Source organism: Poecilia reticulata, chromosome 19 (genome assembly GCF_904066995.2).
Source record: "Poecilia reticulata chromosome 19, P_reticulata-male-v2, whole genome shotgun sequence".
Taxonomy (NCBI): Eukaryota; Metazoa; Chordata; class Actinopteri; order Cyprinodontiformes; family Poeciliidae; genus Poecilia; species Poecilia reticulata.
This window is the reverse complement of record NC_088848.1, coordinates 14,917,695-14,933,543: the sequence shown is the minus strand read 5'-3', so window position 1 is coordinate 14,933,543 and position 15,849 is coordinate 14,917,695. Positions and strand designations below refer to the sequence as shown.

At 36.7% G+C, this 15,849-nt stretch overlaps 1 protein-coding gene across 5 annotated transcripts in view; it reads left to right on the top strand.

Annotated features, from left to right (window-relative positions):
- Nucleotides 1-15,849, top strand: part of myo1d (myosin 1D) — a 98,625-nt gene that overhangs the window by 36,593 nt on the left and 46,183 nt on the right. For all 5 annotated transcript variants that reach the window (XM_081600898.1, XM_008437408.3, XM_081600897.1 and 2 more), the window contains 5 exons: nt 10,948-11,018; nt 12,058-12,132; nt 13,810-13,942; nt 14,320-14,486; nt 14,888-15,095. In XM_081600898.1, the coding sequence (XP_081457024.1) occupies nt 10,948-11,018; nt 12,058-12,132; nt 13,810-13,942; nt 14,320-14,486; nt 14,888-15,095 (654 nt within the window). The remainder of the gene's footprint in view (nt 1-10,947; nt 11,019-12,057; nt 12,133-13,809; nt 13,943-14,319; nt 14,487-14,887; nt 15,096-15,849) is intronic.

Sequence of the window (15,849 nt, the reverse complement as noted above, 5' to 3'; positions counted from 1 at the left end):
TGAGAGAGGAAAGCTGTTAACTGAAATATATAAATCAACAGGCTGTGCCAAAAACTGTTCAAAGTCTTCATGTTCCCATGTGCAGCCTAAACGCCCAGCAGGCCCACCGTAGTTCAGTACCTGGTGCCCGCCGTAGTTCAGAGTGAAAAAACTGCCCCATGTCACGGGGAGCGGTGAATACAGAAGGACTGAGGTAAAGATTGTACTGCAGGGTTTATTGATCCCCGAAGCTTCCTTTCCTCCTTTCATCCACGAGTCGATATGCTCTTCAATATCACTCTTCTTCTGCTGCTCCCTGACCCGCTCCTCCTGCTGGAATTTCAAAGACATGCAGGGTTTCAGAATACACTTATCCCGCTGGTGCTTCCTGGAACTAATATCTGCATGAATCAATATTGTCTGGAAACCTTTTTGTTTGAAGTCCTGTTCCTGCACAATGTTGCTGTGAATTAACCTTTTTTTTTTGTTAAGAAGTAATATGAGTCGTTCACTGCTTCAGTTGAATCCCCATATAAAGTCTGAATGTGTAAATCTTTTTTATGTTGAGTGTAAATCCAGACAGGTTTTTTTTTTCTCAAAAATTATTTTGAGTCTATTAAATGAATAAAAGAATAATTGAGCCTTCAAACATCAGATAAATGATGGTTAAACCAGCCCTTTCCTACAGTTTCTCATGGAAGTGAGATCGGTAAAGGTTGTACTCACCTTTGTTGCCAGTGGTTAGGGCTACACTGGTATACAAGCTGTGCACTGACTACTTTGCATAACACAATGGTTTCAAAAATGCAAAGGGTTTACTCACTTTTGTGTGATACTGTATGTACTGGTTGTGTCCCCTTTGGTGGCAACAGCTGGTATCAGGCATTTGAGAACTGATGACCTCGAGATTGTCTGCTTAAGAGCAGAATTCATAGATCTATGTGTAACAGCAAGTCCAGAAGCAGTAAAACGGTCTCTGACCGTCACAATAGCACCACCATCTTTGACTAGAAACTCTTGAAGTAATTTTGGCAGGTTGCCACTCAAATTACATTCTTTTTTTTTCATTGCTGGATTATGACTCTCGCTTGGGTTTTTAAACTCTTTCTACATTGATGCATGTCAAAAACTTAGTATTTAATCTATTGTTAAGACTGGTAATCTATTGTTAAGACTAGGTTTTCCTGCCTAGTTCATGTTATCAGATGGGTTCTGTGGAATAGTTTTATTGATTATACAGAGAGCAATTGGGCAATGGTCTGAGGGAGATCACTTTTTCATATAGGGTTTAGGTTGGTTTTCTTTTATTTTGTTTGCTTTTGGCCTTTTTTGCACTTTATTGTGGCAGCTGCCACCTGCTGGTCACATTATTTTTTACACAGATTATTAAGTTGCAGAACAACATTTTTACAAATCCTATATCTCCTAAATTTTGAACATAGATAAGATATGACGTATTTTAAAAGATAACCCAAAGTATTTTTATTATTGTTTGTTTTTGTATAAGTTTGTTGTTGTTTTTTTGTTTTGTTTTTTTGCTCTACATCATTTTTAGACTTAGGGATTTTAACTTAAAGGGGAAAAATAAGAGAAATCCCGCTGTTTTGTTCCAACATAAAATTCTTATCTCTAACCCCATGCACACAGTGTTTGGCGGCTCTTGGAAAAGTTTTGAAATTCACAGATGTTTGAGGATAGGAATTCCACACAAGTCTCCAGACTCTATAACCTGCCTTGATTCGCCACCTTCCACCATTCACACGTTTAGCCTCGCACACAGACTAAAGCAGATCGCAGACGGACTAAAGCAGATGTGAAGCTGAAGTAGGAAACGAAGTGTGAGAAAGAAAGAGGAGTCGGTGCTGTGCAAGAAGCTAAGAATTAAATATGAGGTGAGATAACCACACCAAGAGGCAGCAAGAAGGAAAGGTGCTGAGGCATGTGGAAAGACTGTATGATAATCACAATTATATCTGTAGTTAATGATGTTTGACATAGACTTTCGGCAACATTGCAAAAACTGTTTTGTTTTTCCAGCCCATAAACTCCATCAGAAATGTGTATTACAACCACAGCGGGATGTTTTTTTTTTCTCCTTGATAAACTTTTGTTGCACGTTCTGAACAAAATATTAAAGTAAAACTATATCAGAAAACTAATATAATATACAACTGAGAAAACCCTATTGCACTTGTAAGAAAGAAATGCCTGAAAACATTGCAAAACATAAAAAATGAAAAAAACAAATTTAACCTCAAGAGAAAATCAAAAATGAGTGTAATAACAATAATAAAAGTCTGCAGAGCCTTAAGATGGATAAAAAAGGCAACGTATACCAAACAAAACATAACTCTGTTTTAGATGAGCTAATTCAAAAACATCTATTAATATACAAATAAAGACTGGAATGACCTGTTATTTACTGACTTTTAAAAAAAAAAACATTTTTCAAATGTTTAGCATTTGTATTACTTGTTTCCTGCTGCAAACAGAGCACACAGAAAAGACAATCTGCAGGAACAGAGTGAGTCATAGGTCTTGGCCTATGGAGATGCTCATCTGACGGGATCTGTGCAGCATGTCTGCTTTTTTCTCACCCTCCTCTCTGTGCTAAATGATGTTACGCTGGCCGCAGACTGACGCACAGGCACTCTGTCCAGGCTGTTTCATTGCTTCAGTAACTCGCTCTCTACATGCAGCATGTGGCCAGTAAATACACTGTAGCCGCACAGACGGCGTGCTCAGATCGGCTGCTTCCACAGATGGGGAACGAGTATGTGTAGAGAGAGAAAGTTTAGATCCATAACAGATGCACTTTGTTGTGATTCTAGCCCAGTCTGTATCATCTCTCTGTCATGATGTTTTCCAGTCCGCTGATCAAAAATTCCTTTCATTTACTTCCCAGGGTTCTTGGCCTTTATCAAATACTCAAGTTATTTGAATACTTGGAAGCTTCTGGCTTGTTTACACATTTTCTTCTACCTACAAGGATATGTTTAAATTTGCATAATTGCATGTGATTTTTTTTTCCATGCTTGTTTTGGGGCAGTAACATCCAGCTGTCTGCAACATTTTTGCATCTGGTTGTTTGCTATAGCTTTTGACTTTAATCCAACTAGATTTTTAAAAAGGTTTTAGCCATGTTGGCCAGCTGCTGTTAAGTGGCAAACTTGTTCAGTTGATTTTTGAAAAGCTTTTTTAGGTCATCTTAACACTGCTTCTCTCTCTTCCTCTCTCTATTTGCCTGCTTGTAATCAATTGTTAAATATTAATCGTATTTATCATATCATACCTAACTATTAATAGACCCCTCATCAAATGGGTGCATTTCTACTTGATACATGTCTAAAAATGACAAAAAAAGAAATTTTAAAACATGCTGATTTTTTTAGATATCTTGCTGACGTGAATAAAGAGTATTTCTTTATTCAGTAATGGTATCCACACTGAAGAGGGTTTGACATGTGGCTGTCGGTACCTGTAGTGCATCCACCAATTGGAACAAGATACTTTGTCGTCATTTTACTCAGTGAGTGAACGTGTAATAGTTACATTAACTTATAAGCAATCAAAACAAAAGCTAATCATGGAAAACACACACACACATCTCCAACAGCTTTATCTTCTGCTCCTCATCATCTCACTTTTTCTCTCCCCCAGTTGTTTTTCTGTTTGCGACGCTCAGTTTACCTTCAGCTTCCTGATCATACCTTTCACATAGATCCCAGCACGTGGCGTGTACAGGTGCAGAATACTAACAAGTTGTTTGTGTGTGTGTGTACTCCACCAGCTGCCACATGTATGAATTCATGTAGGGGGATGTCCTGGGAGGTAGAGCTTTCACGCACCATGTGTTCATAGTGCTAATCATCCAAACGAAGTGGTCATTAACACCAGGGAGGCACAAGGTCAGCAAATGTACAAAGGACACGTGGAGGGAGTCAAAATGATGCCTATGAACAGGAGGATATTATATCCAACAGGGCAGCTCTGTGGCTTTACTAATGGGCTGGACTGGGTTTGTACTCATCCCTCTGCTAAGAGTCAGGGAGGGACGTTGTATGTGGTGGTTTAATGCCCTGATAGCTGCTGCAGAGATTCAGAGATGATCAGAGGCTGCTCATCAGGAGGTCTGGCCTGTTTGTTGGGAGAGCTCTCTTTATTCCTGGGGACAGAGATTATTGGGGCACAGGTGGCTAAAAGGATTGCTGGAAAGGTAAAAGTGATGGGAGATGCATGGGAGCATAAAGTCTGGCAGGAGCAGGGGAGGCGAAGATAAAAATGAAGTCTGGTTTATTGGCAGTCTATCAAAACGATCTGTGCTGTAGAAAATGAAGGACATCCTCCTGTACACCAGCCGAGTTTGTCGAGAGTATTTTTTTTTCTGTTGACTTTCGCAGTAGAAAATCTATGTCAACAAGTAAATCTCAAATTAGAATATCATTCCAAATGTGCTTATTTTAGTTCAATAAAGAAAACTTTATATTGAATTCGTTCACAACGCAGTGCTGTATTACAAGTGTTCTTTAATTTTGTAGTGACTAAAAACTAATGAAAATGGTAGATTATTTTCATCTTGACTATACGGCTGAAAAATACATCACTATCTGAGGGTTTCATATCAGTCGATGTTGAATAGTTTTTTTGTTTTAAATATCTGAAGTACTGGTGAAGTGACCTGTTTTATCCAGTTTCCTCTCCAGCTGTTGTACTCATTTTCTCCATTCACTCCACATAGTTTTCTTTTTTCTATTTTTTTTAAGCAGTTATGGAGCACGATGTCAAAACATGAAAATGTTGCTGTGCAAGTTTGTCAACAGCTAAGTCACCAATGAGTCAGTTATATAGAGATAGATAGGAAGTTAATGTCATGCAAATGGTATTGAGCAACAACTTTCGTCAATATCTGTGTTTCTGCTAATTTTGCATCTTTTTCTCTGGTGATGAACTCCACTATTGAGGGTACAGCAGGTTCTTACTAGTTTCTGAGCAATTTTTGTTAGCTTCACTCTTGGCCTTCAAAAGAACAAATTACAAAAGCTGTTTTAAGACACTACATTCTGGTTTTCAATTAACATTCATAATATTGAATTGTCTAGCACCAAAAAAAAAATAAAACTTTCTCTAACATTGCTCTGTCTTTCCCCTTCTACTGTTAGCCATAGCCACTGATTGCTCATGTTCATCCACAGCACCCTTTCAATTTAACAACTTCAGCAACAGTGTCTTTGTTCCTTAATTGTTGACCGAAAATCCACAGAAATACTGAAACAGCATCACAAGTTGTTGTGCCTCAGATTATAAAACAGGTTTTATGGAGTTGTGGAGTTTTCATGCTTTCCGCGTACTGATTATGAGCCGCCAGGAAACAGAAATTAAATGACCTCCAAACAGTTTGAACAGACGACCCAATCCTCAAATGTAAGTCGGGGAAAATCTAAACTTTTTAAATTAAAAAAATGTGTAGTAACCCTGTCATACAATGAAAGACACACATGTACAGTCTGACGTTGGTCATGGCAATAGGCTGAGTCCAAATCCAAATCACAGGAGGGGTGCTAATAATGAAGATGCCAAGCTTTGTTTCTGGGGTGTGTGTTGGAGTGTGACTGATCGTTTTGGATGAGGGGACTGTGTGGCGTCCAGCAGATGCAGTCTGCCTGTCTGAGAGAGCATCTGCTCGTCTGCTCTGTATGTCCTTTTCCTGATTACCTCTTAAAAGAAAAACTAATCTGTAAACAACTTTCTGAATAAACAGAATGCAATAGAAACAAGTTTTGCATCTTTTCTTTGTGCATATTTTGCCAGAGAGAGTGGAGTTTTTCTTTTCTCTTTTATTTATTATTACCCGCTAAATTCATTGTCTTCATCGGGAATCGTACTTGGCTTTCCTTTTTAAAGAGTAAAAGCTTCTAATAATAATAATAATAATAATAATAATAATCTAAATTAAAATCCCTTTTTTGACCATTTCAAGAAGTATGTGTGCTTGTTCAATCACTAAACTTGGCTTTATGGATCATTCCAGAATAAAAAACATAATCCTAAACTGAATGGATGCACCACTGTGGTCTACAAGACTTCACAAAGCTAATATTTTTCCGACAAAGACTACTTGAAATGACTGAAAAAGTCCAAATCACTTTTAAAGCATTTTTTGAGGTCTTAAAACTTGTGACTTTTGTATCTGGCTTCCTGATAAGGTGGTTGTTTATTGGAAGGTTTGTCAGCGTCACACGGTAAAGAAATTGGCTTTTGATTACGTTAACAGTAAATTATGAAGCAGTTGTTCAATAGTTTTAGGGAGGAAATGTTTGAAATAGAAAATATTTGACATACGAATAGTTTCTGTGTGAATTCAGCAAAAGTCGCACTTCATTCTAGGTTCTTTGTGTTGCTGTTGCTCAGACACAATCGTCAGAGGAATACATTTTCCTACGCAGGCTGGAGTATTTAACCTAGAAATCTTTAGTTTAATTTGAACATTTTTATCATCTGTATAAGTATGGAAAAATATTTGTATTTGCAGACTTTCTCTGTCCCATTGTATAAAATACTTTGCTAATAGATCTGTCCATTCATTTGTCCATCATCTGTCCAATATTTCCCTTCATCTGTTTTTCCCATATATACATCCCTTTGACATGGATATATGTCAAAAGTACTAAATGGTTTACTAAACTATTTAGTACTTCATTCATCCATTCTTCTCTGCCTTTTCACTACTATCTTCATTTGCTCATCCTTCTATCAATTGGTTGATCTGTTTCCTTTCGTCTATCTACCAGATTTGAATGCGTCCATTCACTTTGTCCGTCTGTCCGTCCAGCATCATCTTCCAGTTTGTATTTCAAATTTAAAGCCTGACTTCGGTAAAAATTCCTGCAACACACTAGTCGTGAACTTCCTTCTTTTGTCTAAAAGGGTATAAAACATTTAACTGTGAAAATTTTAGTCTTGTAAAATGATTAAATTTAGACATGAATAATAATGTGTAGACACTGTCAAACTACAATCCCTTTGAAAGAACCTCTTAACTCTGGCAGAAAGCAATGAATTCAGTCAGAGTGAAAGTGCACAGAGCCAATCACCTCATAACAGGCTGCACCTTCTTGTAATGGTGCCAGACTTTTGTGATTATAACAGCTCTCTAATTGTTATCTCTTTCACTTACACACACAGGCAATCACACATTTCTTTTGTTTCCTCATCAAACTCTTGTCGACAGTAACTGGAACCAGCTTTGTGTCTCAGCAGATTTCTTTTTTTTTTTTGCCAGGGAGGTAAATAATCTTTTGATTTCCACCAGGAGTTTTGTCTCGGATCCGTCAAAGATTTACTTCCAGCCCCTTTGTGGTTTTGATTCGGGCCTTGGACTTGGTTCATTCAGCTGTCTAAAATAAATCCGAGGCTCTTATTATGTTTGCAGAATTTGCTCTTGTGCGCTGCCGCTTGTGTGTCTGTGTTTCTTGTTAAAGTCTGAGAGCTCTTAGCACACCGATGAGTCATTCATCACTTTCATAAACTAATGGAACATTTTGTAACGGCTGATTTGACGGAACTAGCCTCTAAATAACTATTGATGGCTGTAGAAGGTTGTAATTTATTTTAGCATATACCACCTGAACCTATTAAATTACATTAAATATGATCTAGAAAAAGCAATTCATAAAGCAGGTGACATTAAAGCTCTATGTCATCAAAGAAGCACATTGATCAACTATGAATAGCTTTTTATTACGTTCATCTGAATACATTGGAATATCATTAAAAGGTTTTTATTTTATGAATTAGGTCCATACCATTCCTTTTCATTGCCAAATACGCTAACTGATTGATTGATTGATTTTTATAATCAATCAATCAATCAAATGTTATTTGTATAGCACATTTCAGCAGCAAGGCATTTCAAAGTGCTTTACATAATTAAAATAAAAACAGAATAAACAGTGAGAGAGAGATTTAAAAAAAAAAAGATAAACATAAAAACCCTTTTAGGACTTCAGTTAAACGTCGGTTAACTGGGACTCTGACCTCTAGGTTTTTAGTCGAACGCCGTCAACTGGGACTCTAAACCCTGTAGAACTTTAGTTAAACGTAGTTTAACTGGGACGTTTTCTGGGGGGCTTTACATCATTAAAACGTAAACAGTGACAGAAATAAAAATAAATTAAAAAGTAAAGATAAAAACATTAAAGAGATTTTAAAAAAAGAAAAAAAAAAGATTAAAAAAGTAAACACATAAAAACATCAAAGACATCAAAACCCGCACTCTAACCCTAATTTAGCCATGAGCAACTCTAAACTGGTGGGTTTTAAGTTGAGATTTAAAGTTTTACAGTTTTCTGGAAGTTTGTTCCAAATCTGTGGTGCATAGAAACTGAATGCTGCTTCTCCTCGTTTGGTTCTGGTTCTGGGGATGCAGAGCAGACCAGAACCAGAAAATCTGAGGGGTCTAGACGGTTGGTACAGCAATAACAGATCTTTAAGGTATTGTGGTGCTAAACCGTTCAGTGATTTATAAACTAACATCAGTATTTTAAAGTCTATTCTTTGAGCTACAGGGAGCCAGTGTAGGGACTTTAAAACTGGTGTTATGTGCTCTATCTTCCTGGTTTCAGTCAGAACGCGAGCAGCAGCGTTCTGGATCAGCTGCAGCTGTTTGATTGATTTGTTAGTCAGACCTGTGAAGACGCTGTTGCAGTAATCAATGCGGCTAAAGATAAACGCATGGATGAGTTTCTCTAGATCATGCTGAGATATAAGTCCTCTAATCCTGGAGATGTTCTTCAGGTGATCGAAGGCCGACTTTGTGATTGTCTTAATGTGGCTCTGAAGGTTCAGGTCAGAGTCCATCACTACTCCCAGGTTTCGGGCTGATCGCTGGTTTTTAGTTGTAATAACTGAAGCTGTGCATTGATTCTGCATATAAGTGAAAACCCAAAATTGTTTTTCCACTAAGTTTGCTAAATAAGACTAGTTTGCTAAATAAGACTAATAAAAAACTATTTTGGCATAATAATATTATGTTATGCACAATCATGGAAAAGTCCTACAATTATGAAAGTTACCTAACAGACAGCTGGGCAACTTTCAGTCCCTCGACAAAAGCCACAAAAGGTCATTGCCAGATGAGAAAGTGCTCCGTTCTACTGTGGTATTGTAGAGGAGTTTGACATATGTTTTAGTTGTTTTAATTTTTTTTTAATTGGTCTCATGTAATGTAAATTTTCTATGGTAAACTGATCCATTGACTCTTATCTGTAATCCATAATAATGTAAATTAATTCGAATAAAAGCTTCCATCTAATTAATCTTTACGAGTTTCACTCAATGAATTCAGTTGATGTCCCAATCTATATTTATAGATACACCTGCATATTTCCTTCTTGTCCCATTTGCTGTTATCTCCCTTTTTTCTGCTTACTTGACTCTGTCCTCTGCTCTCATCACATGTTCCCATACATGCTTCAGTATCACCCTCTTCCTTACCTTTGTTTTCCTCCTTGATGTCTCAACTTGTTAAATTACTTTTATTTTCCTCCTCTTCCGTCTTCTTCAGTCGTCCTCTTGCTGTCTCGGTTTGCCCCCCCACCGGTTTTGATTTTACTTCCTAACGTTGATGCACGTTCCTCTCTTTCCTCTTGCTCTTTTACTGTGGGACTTAATCAAACCTGACAGTCTCTGTGTTTCTTGCACCAGTGGGTTTGCTGTGTCAGTAATGCTCATAGCTCTGCAAATCACTCTGGACACTCAGTTTAGCCATCACAGTTTGACTTGCGAAGAGTTGTGATCAAAGGGCCACCGATGACTTGACGCTTTGTTTTAAAGTAGAACTGGCACAAATCTTTGTGACTGTAAATTCATTTGGAGTTGAAAAGAGTCCTGCTGAGCCTGATTGTTTAAAGGGGGTAAAAATAAAGTGTTAGGATTGATGAGAAATTACGCCAGGTTTGTCGCCAGTTTGTATGAAAGAGGGTGAAATAGAGCAACCAAAACATGTCTCCTCCTCCTTTATTCTGGCAGAGCTGCCTTTATGTCACAGGAAATAATATCATCGGTCCTTCTGGCTCGGTTTGTGTTAAAGCGTTGCTGAGTCAAATTCAAGCTACAGAAGCTTTAGAAAATTTAATCTCCTAAAGAGTATTTGACCTTCAAAAAAAAGCTATGATTTTTGTCAATCTTTGCATAAAGAAATCCATGTATTCTTTCCATGCCTATATTGATAACATTAAATTAAATAAACCATCGATCCAACTTGTAAAATAGAGGGATGTGAACTGTTTTCTCAGTGATCTTATAAAATGTATGATAGACAAAATTTGGAAAAATATCCCTCAACTCAGACAGTATAATCACAAATACACAGTTACATTTTTGACTCTACATAATTGTAAAATTTGATCAATTCTAACAAAAAAAATTCCATATTTTTGTATAAAACATATTTTTCCCATCTTATGTCATATTTAGACTGTGCTATGACTCAGTTTACATTAAATAACTGAAATCAAATGTTAACATTTTTATTATATTCAAATGTGTTTATACACACGCACTTAAAAACAACCATAGGGATATTTTGTACAACTCATGTTATAAATTACAATAAATTTACAACCAATCAATCTGAATACAGACAAATTCTCCTTTGATTAATACCTTAAGTTGTTCCAGAAATGTATTTTGGTTATATTTAGAATATTACCCTCTAAAATCTGTACAAAATATTTAGTCTAAATTTTATATTAGACAATTTTTTCCACTTTGCTTGATTTTGTTTTTATTTACACTTGGAGACTTTGCAAGGACAGCTTATGTGATCGGTATTGAACTTGACCTTATTAATGTGGGAAGTGTGACTGTAGATTAAAAACCTCTATAATTTTTTAGCCTGGTGCTATTGAAATATCCAGCTCTATGTTCACTTTGGTGATGTCCACTCACTGTTTGTGTTCCTCTTCTTAGCTCTCACCGACTGATAAGAGTCTGGAGTTCGACAGAGACTTTCGCATCAGGCACTATGCAGGGGACGTGGCGTAAGTATCTTACTTTTTTTTTTAAACTTATTTAAGGAAAGCTTTTACTGATGATTCATCCTCTTTTCTAATTCTTTTATGCATTCATGTCTCAGAGCTGCTGACTAGAACCAAAGCTGAGAACATTAAGTTTTTCCAGAAAAAGAGTGAGGTTATTAAAGGCCATCTCATTCAGATTTCTTAAAGTAGATTTTAACCAAAATAGACTTTATTAAGCCAGGTTACTTTGTCCATTCCAATCTCTGAAGAGAAATATAATTTTTTTCAATACGGTTTCTTTTGATATATAATAAGGTGAAATATATTTGGTTGCTGACTTTGGGTGCAGCTGTTTTTCTGTTGTTTTGACAAACATGTGCTTCTCTATAAATAAAAAATGTGAATGTTTTATTTCAGCAATTTAATTCAACATCGACGCATTGGGAGATTTTTTTTTTTCAGGCATTTATTTCTGTAGATTTTTATCAAACCAAGGGCGCTAAATTGACTTTTCAGTTTAATTTTAATTTTAATTTATTGAGATGTACTTGTATAGTATGCATTCATAAAAAAACAAAACAGTATTAAGCATTACCTTATTTTTTTAACAGTGTTATTTGCAGGTCAAGAGTAACATCTTCAATGCTTGCTGTGAGTCACTCACAGTACCTGAACATGACTTTTATGATTAAATCACACACACTAAGAACCATCATAAGGGCTCTCGTGGAAATGTGTTGAGCCTATTTGTGAAGGCTAAGTGTCTGGTACCCAGGGGAGCAGGTCCAGGCTTGGCAGCCTTGATTGATCCCAGTGCCACTGTTGGATAAGGCAGGAAACTTAAAGCTCTCGCAGCATGAATTATAACAGCTTGGAGCTCCTTCACCTGCTCAGTGTATCATCTAAAGGTGTACATTAGCACCAGACATTCTGTACACTGGCAGAACAAAGCTGAAAAGGTCCCTTTTTTTTTCAATGACCACAATTTGTGTAATCGACAGTATGTCCGAACATTAAAGTGAGCGTCGTGTGTATTTAGCAGACATTTTTCTTTTCACAGGTACTCGGTGGTGGGCTTTATTGATAAGAACAAAGACACCCTGTTCCAAGACTTCAAGAGACTTTTGTACAACAGGTGAAGCACACCTTTAAACATTTCCTCACATTCTATTTATATCTCTTGTTGCACTTTCAATTCAAAGACTTTCCTCGAATTTATCTAACACTACACTCTTTCAGCTTGAGTTTGTTCTTGTAAATATGACATAATAAATCCTTAAGTCTTGTGTGCTCTGTGGAGATTTCAATTGTTCGTAGCTTTTAAAGCAAAGATTTGGGAAATTAAAAGTTAAAGTTTTGTAGCTGAATAGAGTTTCCTAATCTAAAATATCCATCTTTGATTTTTCAATGTTGGCCTGGAATATTACAATATACTTACATTATGACAACCTTGAGTAAAGACACGACTATATCACCACAAAAATGAACACCTTTATCTAACTAGAAAAGCAGCTGACAATAGGCCTACGAATCTACATTATTTAATAGGTTACATTAGTACAAAAATTATTTCCAAATCACTGAAGTAAACATCACTGATTATGGAAAAGTGACCTAGCAGACTACATTCAGCGCTATTTCAGTCCTGTTTCTACTTGAACACTACTGAAGAACTAAAACACTGATGGGAATCAGTTTATCAGCTTTGAGCTCTGAAGCTGATTAAGTATTTTGAGTGTTTTTTTTTCTCCAAATAATTGAATAACAAAAAAGCAGACAGGTTTCTTTAAATTACATTTCAAAAAGCCTACAAAGTTATTCTTTTTCCTACCAAATGTAGGTATTTTAGTACTTTGGAAATTGACTTTCCAAAGTCATTTTCAACATTAGTGTCTCACCTCATGAATGTCTTTAATGTTTTTAATTTTTTCTTCTTTCTTTTCGACGTTTTAATGATGTAATGTTTTTTTTTTTAAATCTCTCTCTTTCTCACTGATTATTTCTGTTTTTATTTTAATTATGTAAAGCACTTTGAAATGCCTTGCTGCTGAAATGTGCTATACAAATAAAATTTGATTGATTGATTGATTGATGAATGTTCAAACATTCCCATAAAGACTCACAAACATGCAGGAAAAACTTCCTAGAACAGCCTTAAAAGCCTGCCGTCAGCCTTTTAATAGGCTGCCATCAGCCTTTTAATGGGCTCACAGCAGCCTATTAAAAGGCTAAACCATTTTTTGAGAAAAATGTATGAGTAGCTAGTGTATTTTTTTTTTTACCAATGATCTAAATCAAATGGTCCAAATTAATCACGTGTTGACTTATCTTGTAGGCCCATTAAAAAACTATTTTAAATCAGAAATAATCTCACGTATAGCAGACAAACAAAGGTTTGACTCTAATTTATGCACAATCACAATGAAAATGGAAAACAAAGGTGTTAAAGGTTTAAGGGATTTGAGTGGTTTTACAAAGGATGCTTAACATAAGTGTTAATTTTGCTAAAATGCCTTTAGGCATGAACAGAAATTTCAGGGTTGGTTTAGACGGGTTGTGTTGGCGTCTGAATACATAAAAGCTGGAAGCGGCTGCTTTTATTTTTAGTGGACTGAATAAATCAAGAACTGGATGTAAACTGTTGCCTTAAAAGTAAGAAGCTGTGTTGGACCATATGGTGCATCTTTTTCACTAGAGAACAAATAATAATTTTATTACTTAAGGTTGGATTTTATTTTATAATATTTTTCCCTCTTTATGCATCAATCCCTTCAATTTTCTTATGTGTTTTTCTCTTCTTTTTTTTTCATAGTTCCAATCCAGTGCTGAAGGGGATGTGGCCTGAGGGCAAACTGAGAATTACAGAGGTCACCAAACGGCCACTGACAGCAGCAACAATCTTCAAAAACTCCATGATCTCTTTGGTGGAGAACCTTGCCAGCAAGGTGAGGAGTCAAAATCAGTTGAACCAATTTCATGAACAACATGTGAACTCTATGAAAGACGGTGGGACAAATCCAAAACAATTCCACAGCTATTTATAACAGACCTTCATCTTTGCAAACAAAAATAGCAAATTGTTGGATAGCATAAAATTTAGGACATAAAGATAATCATATTTTGTTGTACCGTCAGACCGTTGGTTCCCAAAACTACACCAATTAAAAAAAACCCTTGTAAAAGCACATGCAGGGTCAGTATGACTACGCTGAACCACATACAGGATAAAAAAGTTGCAGGGTCCAATGGATCAGCCATTATGATGTGCCAAAGAAAGGGACAACAACTTTTCTGTTTGCCTTCTGTCTTCTGCAATCCACAGGAACCCTACTACGTCCGCTGCATCAAGCCCAACGATGTCAAATCTCCTCTTCTGTTTGAGCCCGAACGCTGCCGCCACCAGGTGGAGTATCTCGGCCTGCTGGAGAACGTCAGAGTGCGTCGGGCCGGCTTCGCCTACAGACAGACATATCCACGATTTCTACAGAGGTATAACAACCAAAAAAGAATTATAGAGGCCGTCTTTCAACAAACTAGACAATAGCGTCTTAATCTTTTATTCATTGTCCGTTTATTGTTATCAAGGTGAACTTCTTAATAAAAATTCATCTTGACTGCCCTTGAAAGTTATTTGTTCACTTTGATCTCCAAATTTTCTCATTTTACAGCTGTAAACTTCCAACTTTGTTGCTGGGATAGACCAAAACAGTGTTTTTCTACTAATAAGAATCAGAAAATTGTGACGTACATTTATGTTCTGACCTCTTTACTCCAATACCGCTACGGAGTAAACTTAAAATAGTTTAAAATAGTAGATTAAAAATAGTTATAAATGTAGCTTTGAAGCATCAACACTGCCGTTTCTCATGTCTTCACTGTGGTTTCTTTAGATACAAGATGATCTCAGAGTTTACATGGCCCAACCATGACCTGCCGTCAGACAAAGACGCCGTTAAGAAGCTTCTGCAGGGCTGCAAGTTTGACCACGACGTGGCTTACGGCAAAACAAAGGTCTTCATCCGCACTCCGCGGACTCTCTTCAGCCTGGAGGAGCAGCGAGCAGAAATGGTCAAAAGAATCGTCGTCTTCCTCCAGAAGGTAATCGTGACCACATGGGCGTATTTTATTCACTTTATTGCTAAAATGTCATGTAATTAAATCTTTAATCTGTATAGTTCTACTGCTACTTTGTACAATTTTGTCCCTCATTTTCTTTCTTGTATTTTAACCCATCAAACAAACTGATGATTGCTATTTCATGGTATTTGGTAATAATAAAAGAGCTTCTAATGCTAAACATCAATCATTATTAAATCTGCCAGTTGCCACCCATAAACATAAATCATCTGATTACATTCTTGAAATGAGATTATGAGCTACCTGTGTTTCCGAGGCCAAAGATCTTGTTCCTTCTGGATTACATCGGATGCTGCTCTGCATATGAATAACCTCTGAGAGGAATACGTCTGTGACTCTGCAGTTAACTGGAAAAGCTCAGAGGTGTTTTAGAAGCTGAAATCCTCTTGTGTTATTGGTGTTGCTTTTAATTTTCTATTTTTTAGCTTCTTTATCAGAATGTAGTGGTTTTAAAACAGTTGATTTTCCTATATAAACTGCAACTTAGTTAAGTATATTTGAACACATTGAAAATAATATGCTGCGATCTCTGGATGCGTCACTGGACTGAGTGGTTGTTGTCTTCCTCATGCGTCAGTGATTTGATGACACTTCCTTCAGGCGAGAATGCCAAGATCTTGGTGCGATTATGCTGCATTCGCTGACAGGCGTCGTTTTAGTATGCATAGGAAGAATGTGATGGTTTGTAAACGTGGACTGACACACTGTCTCAGGT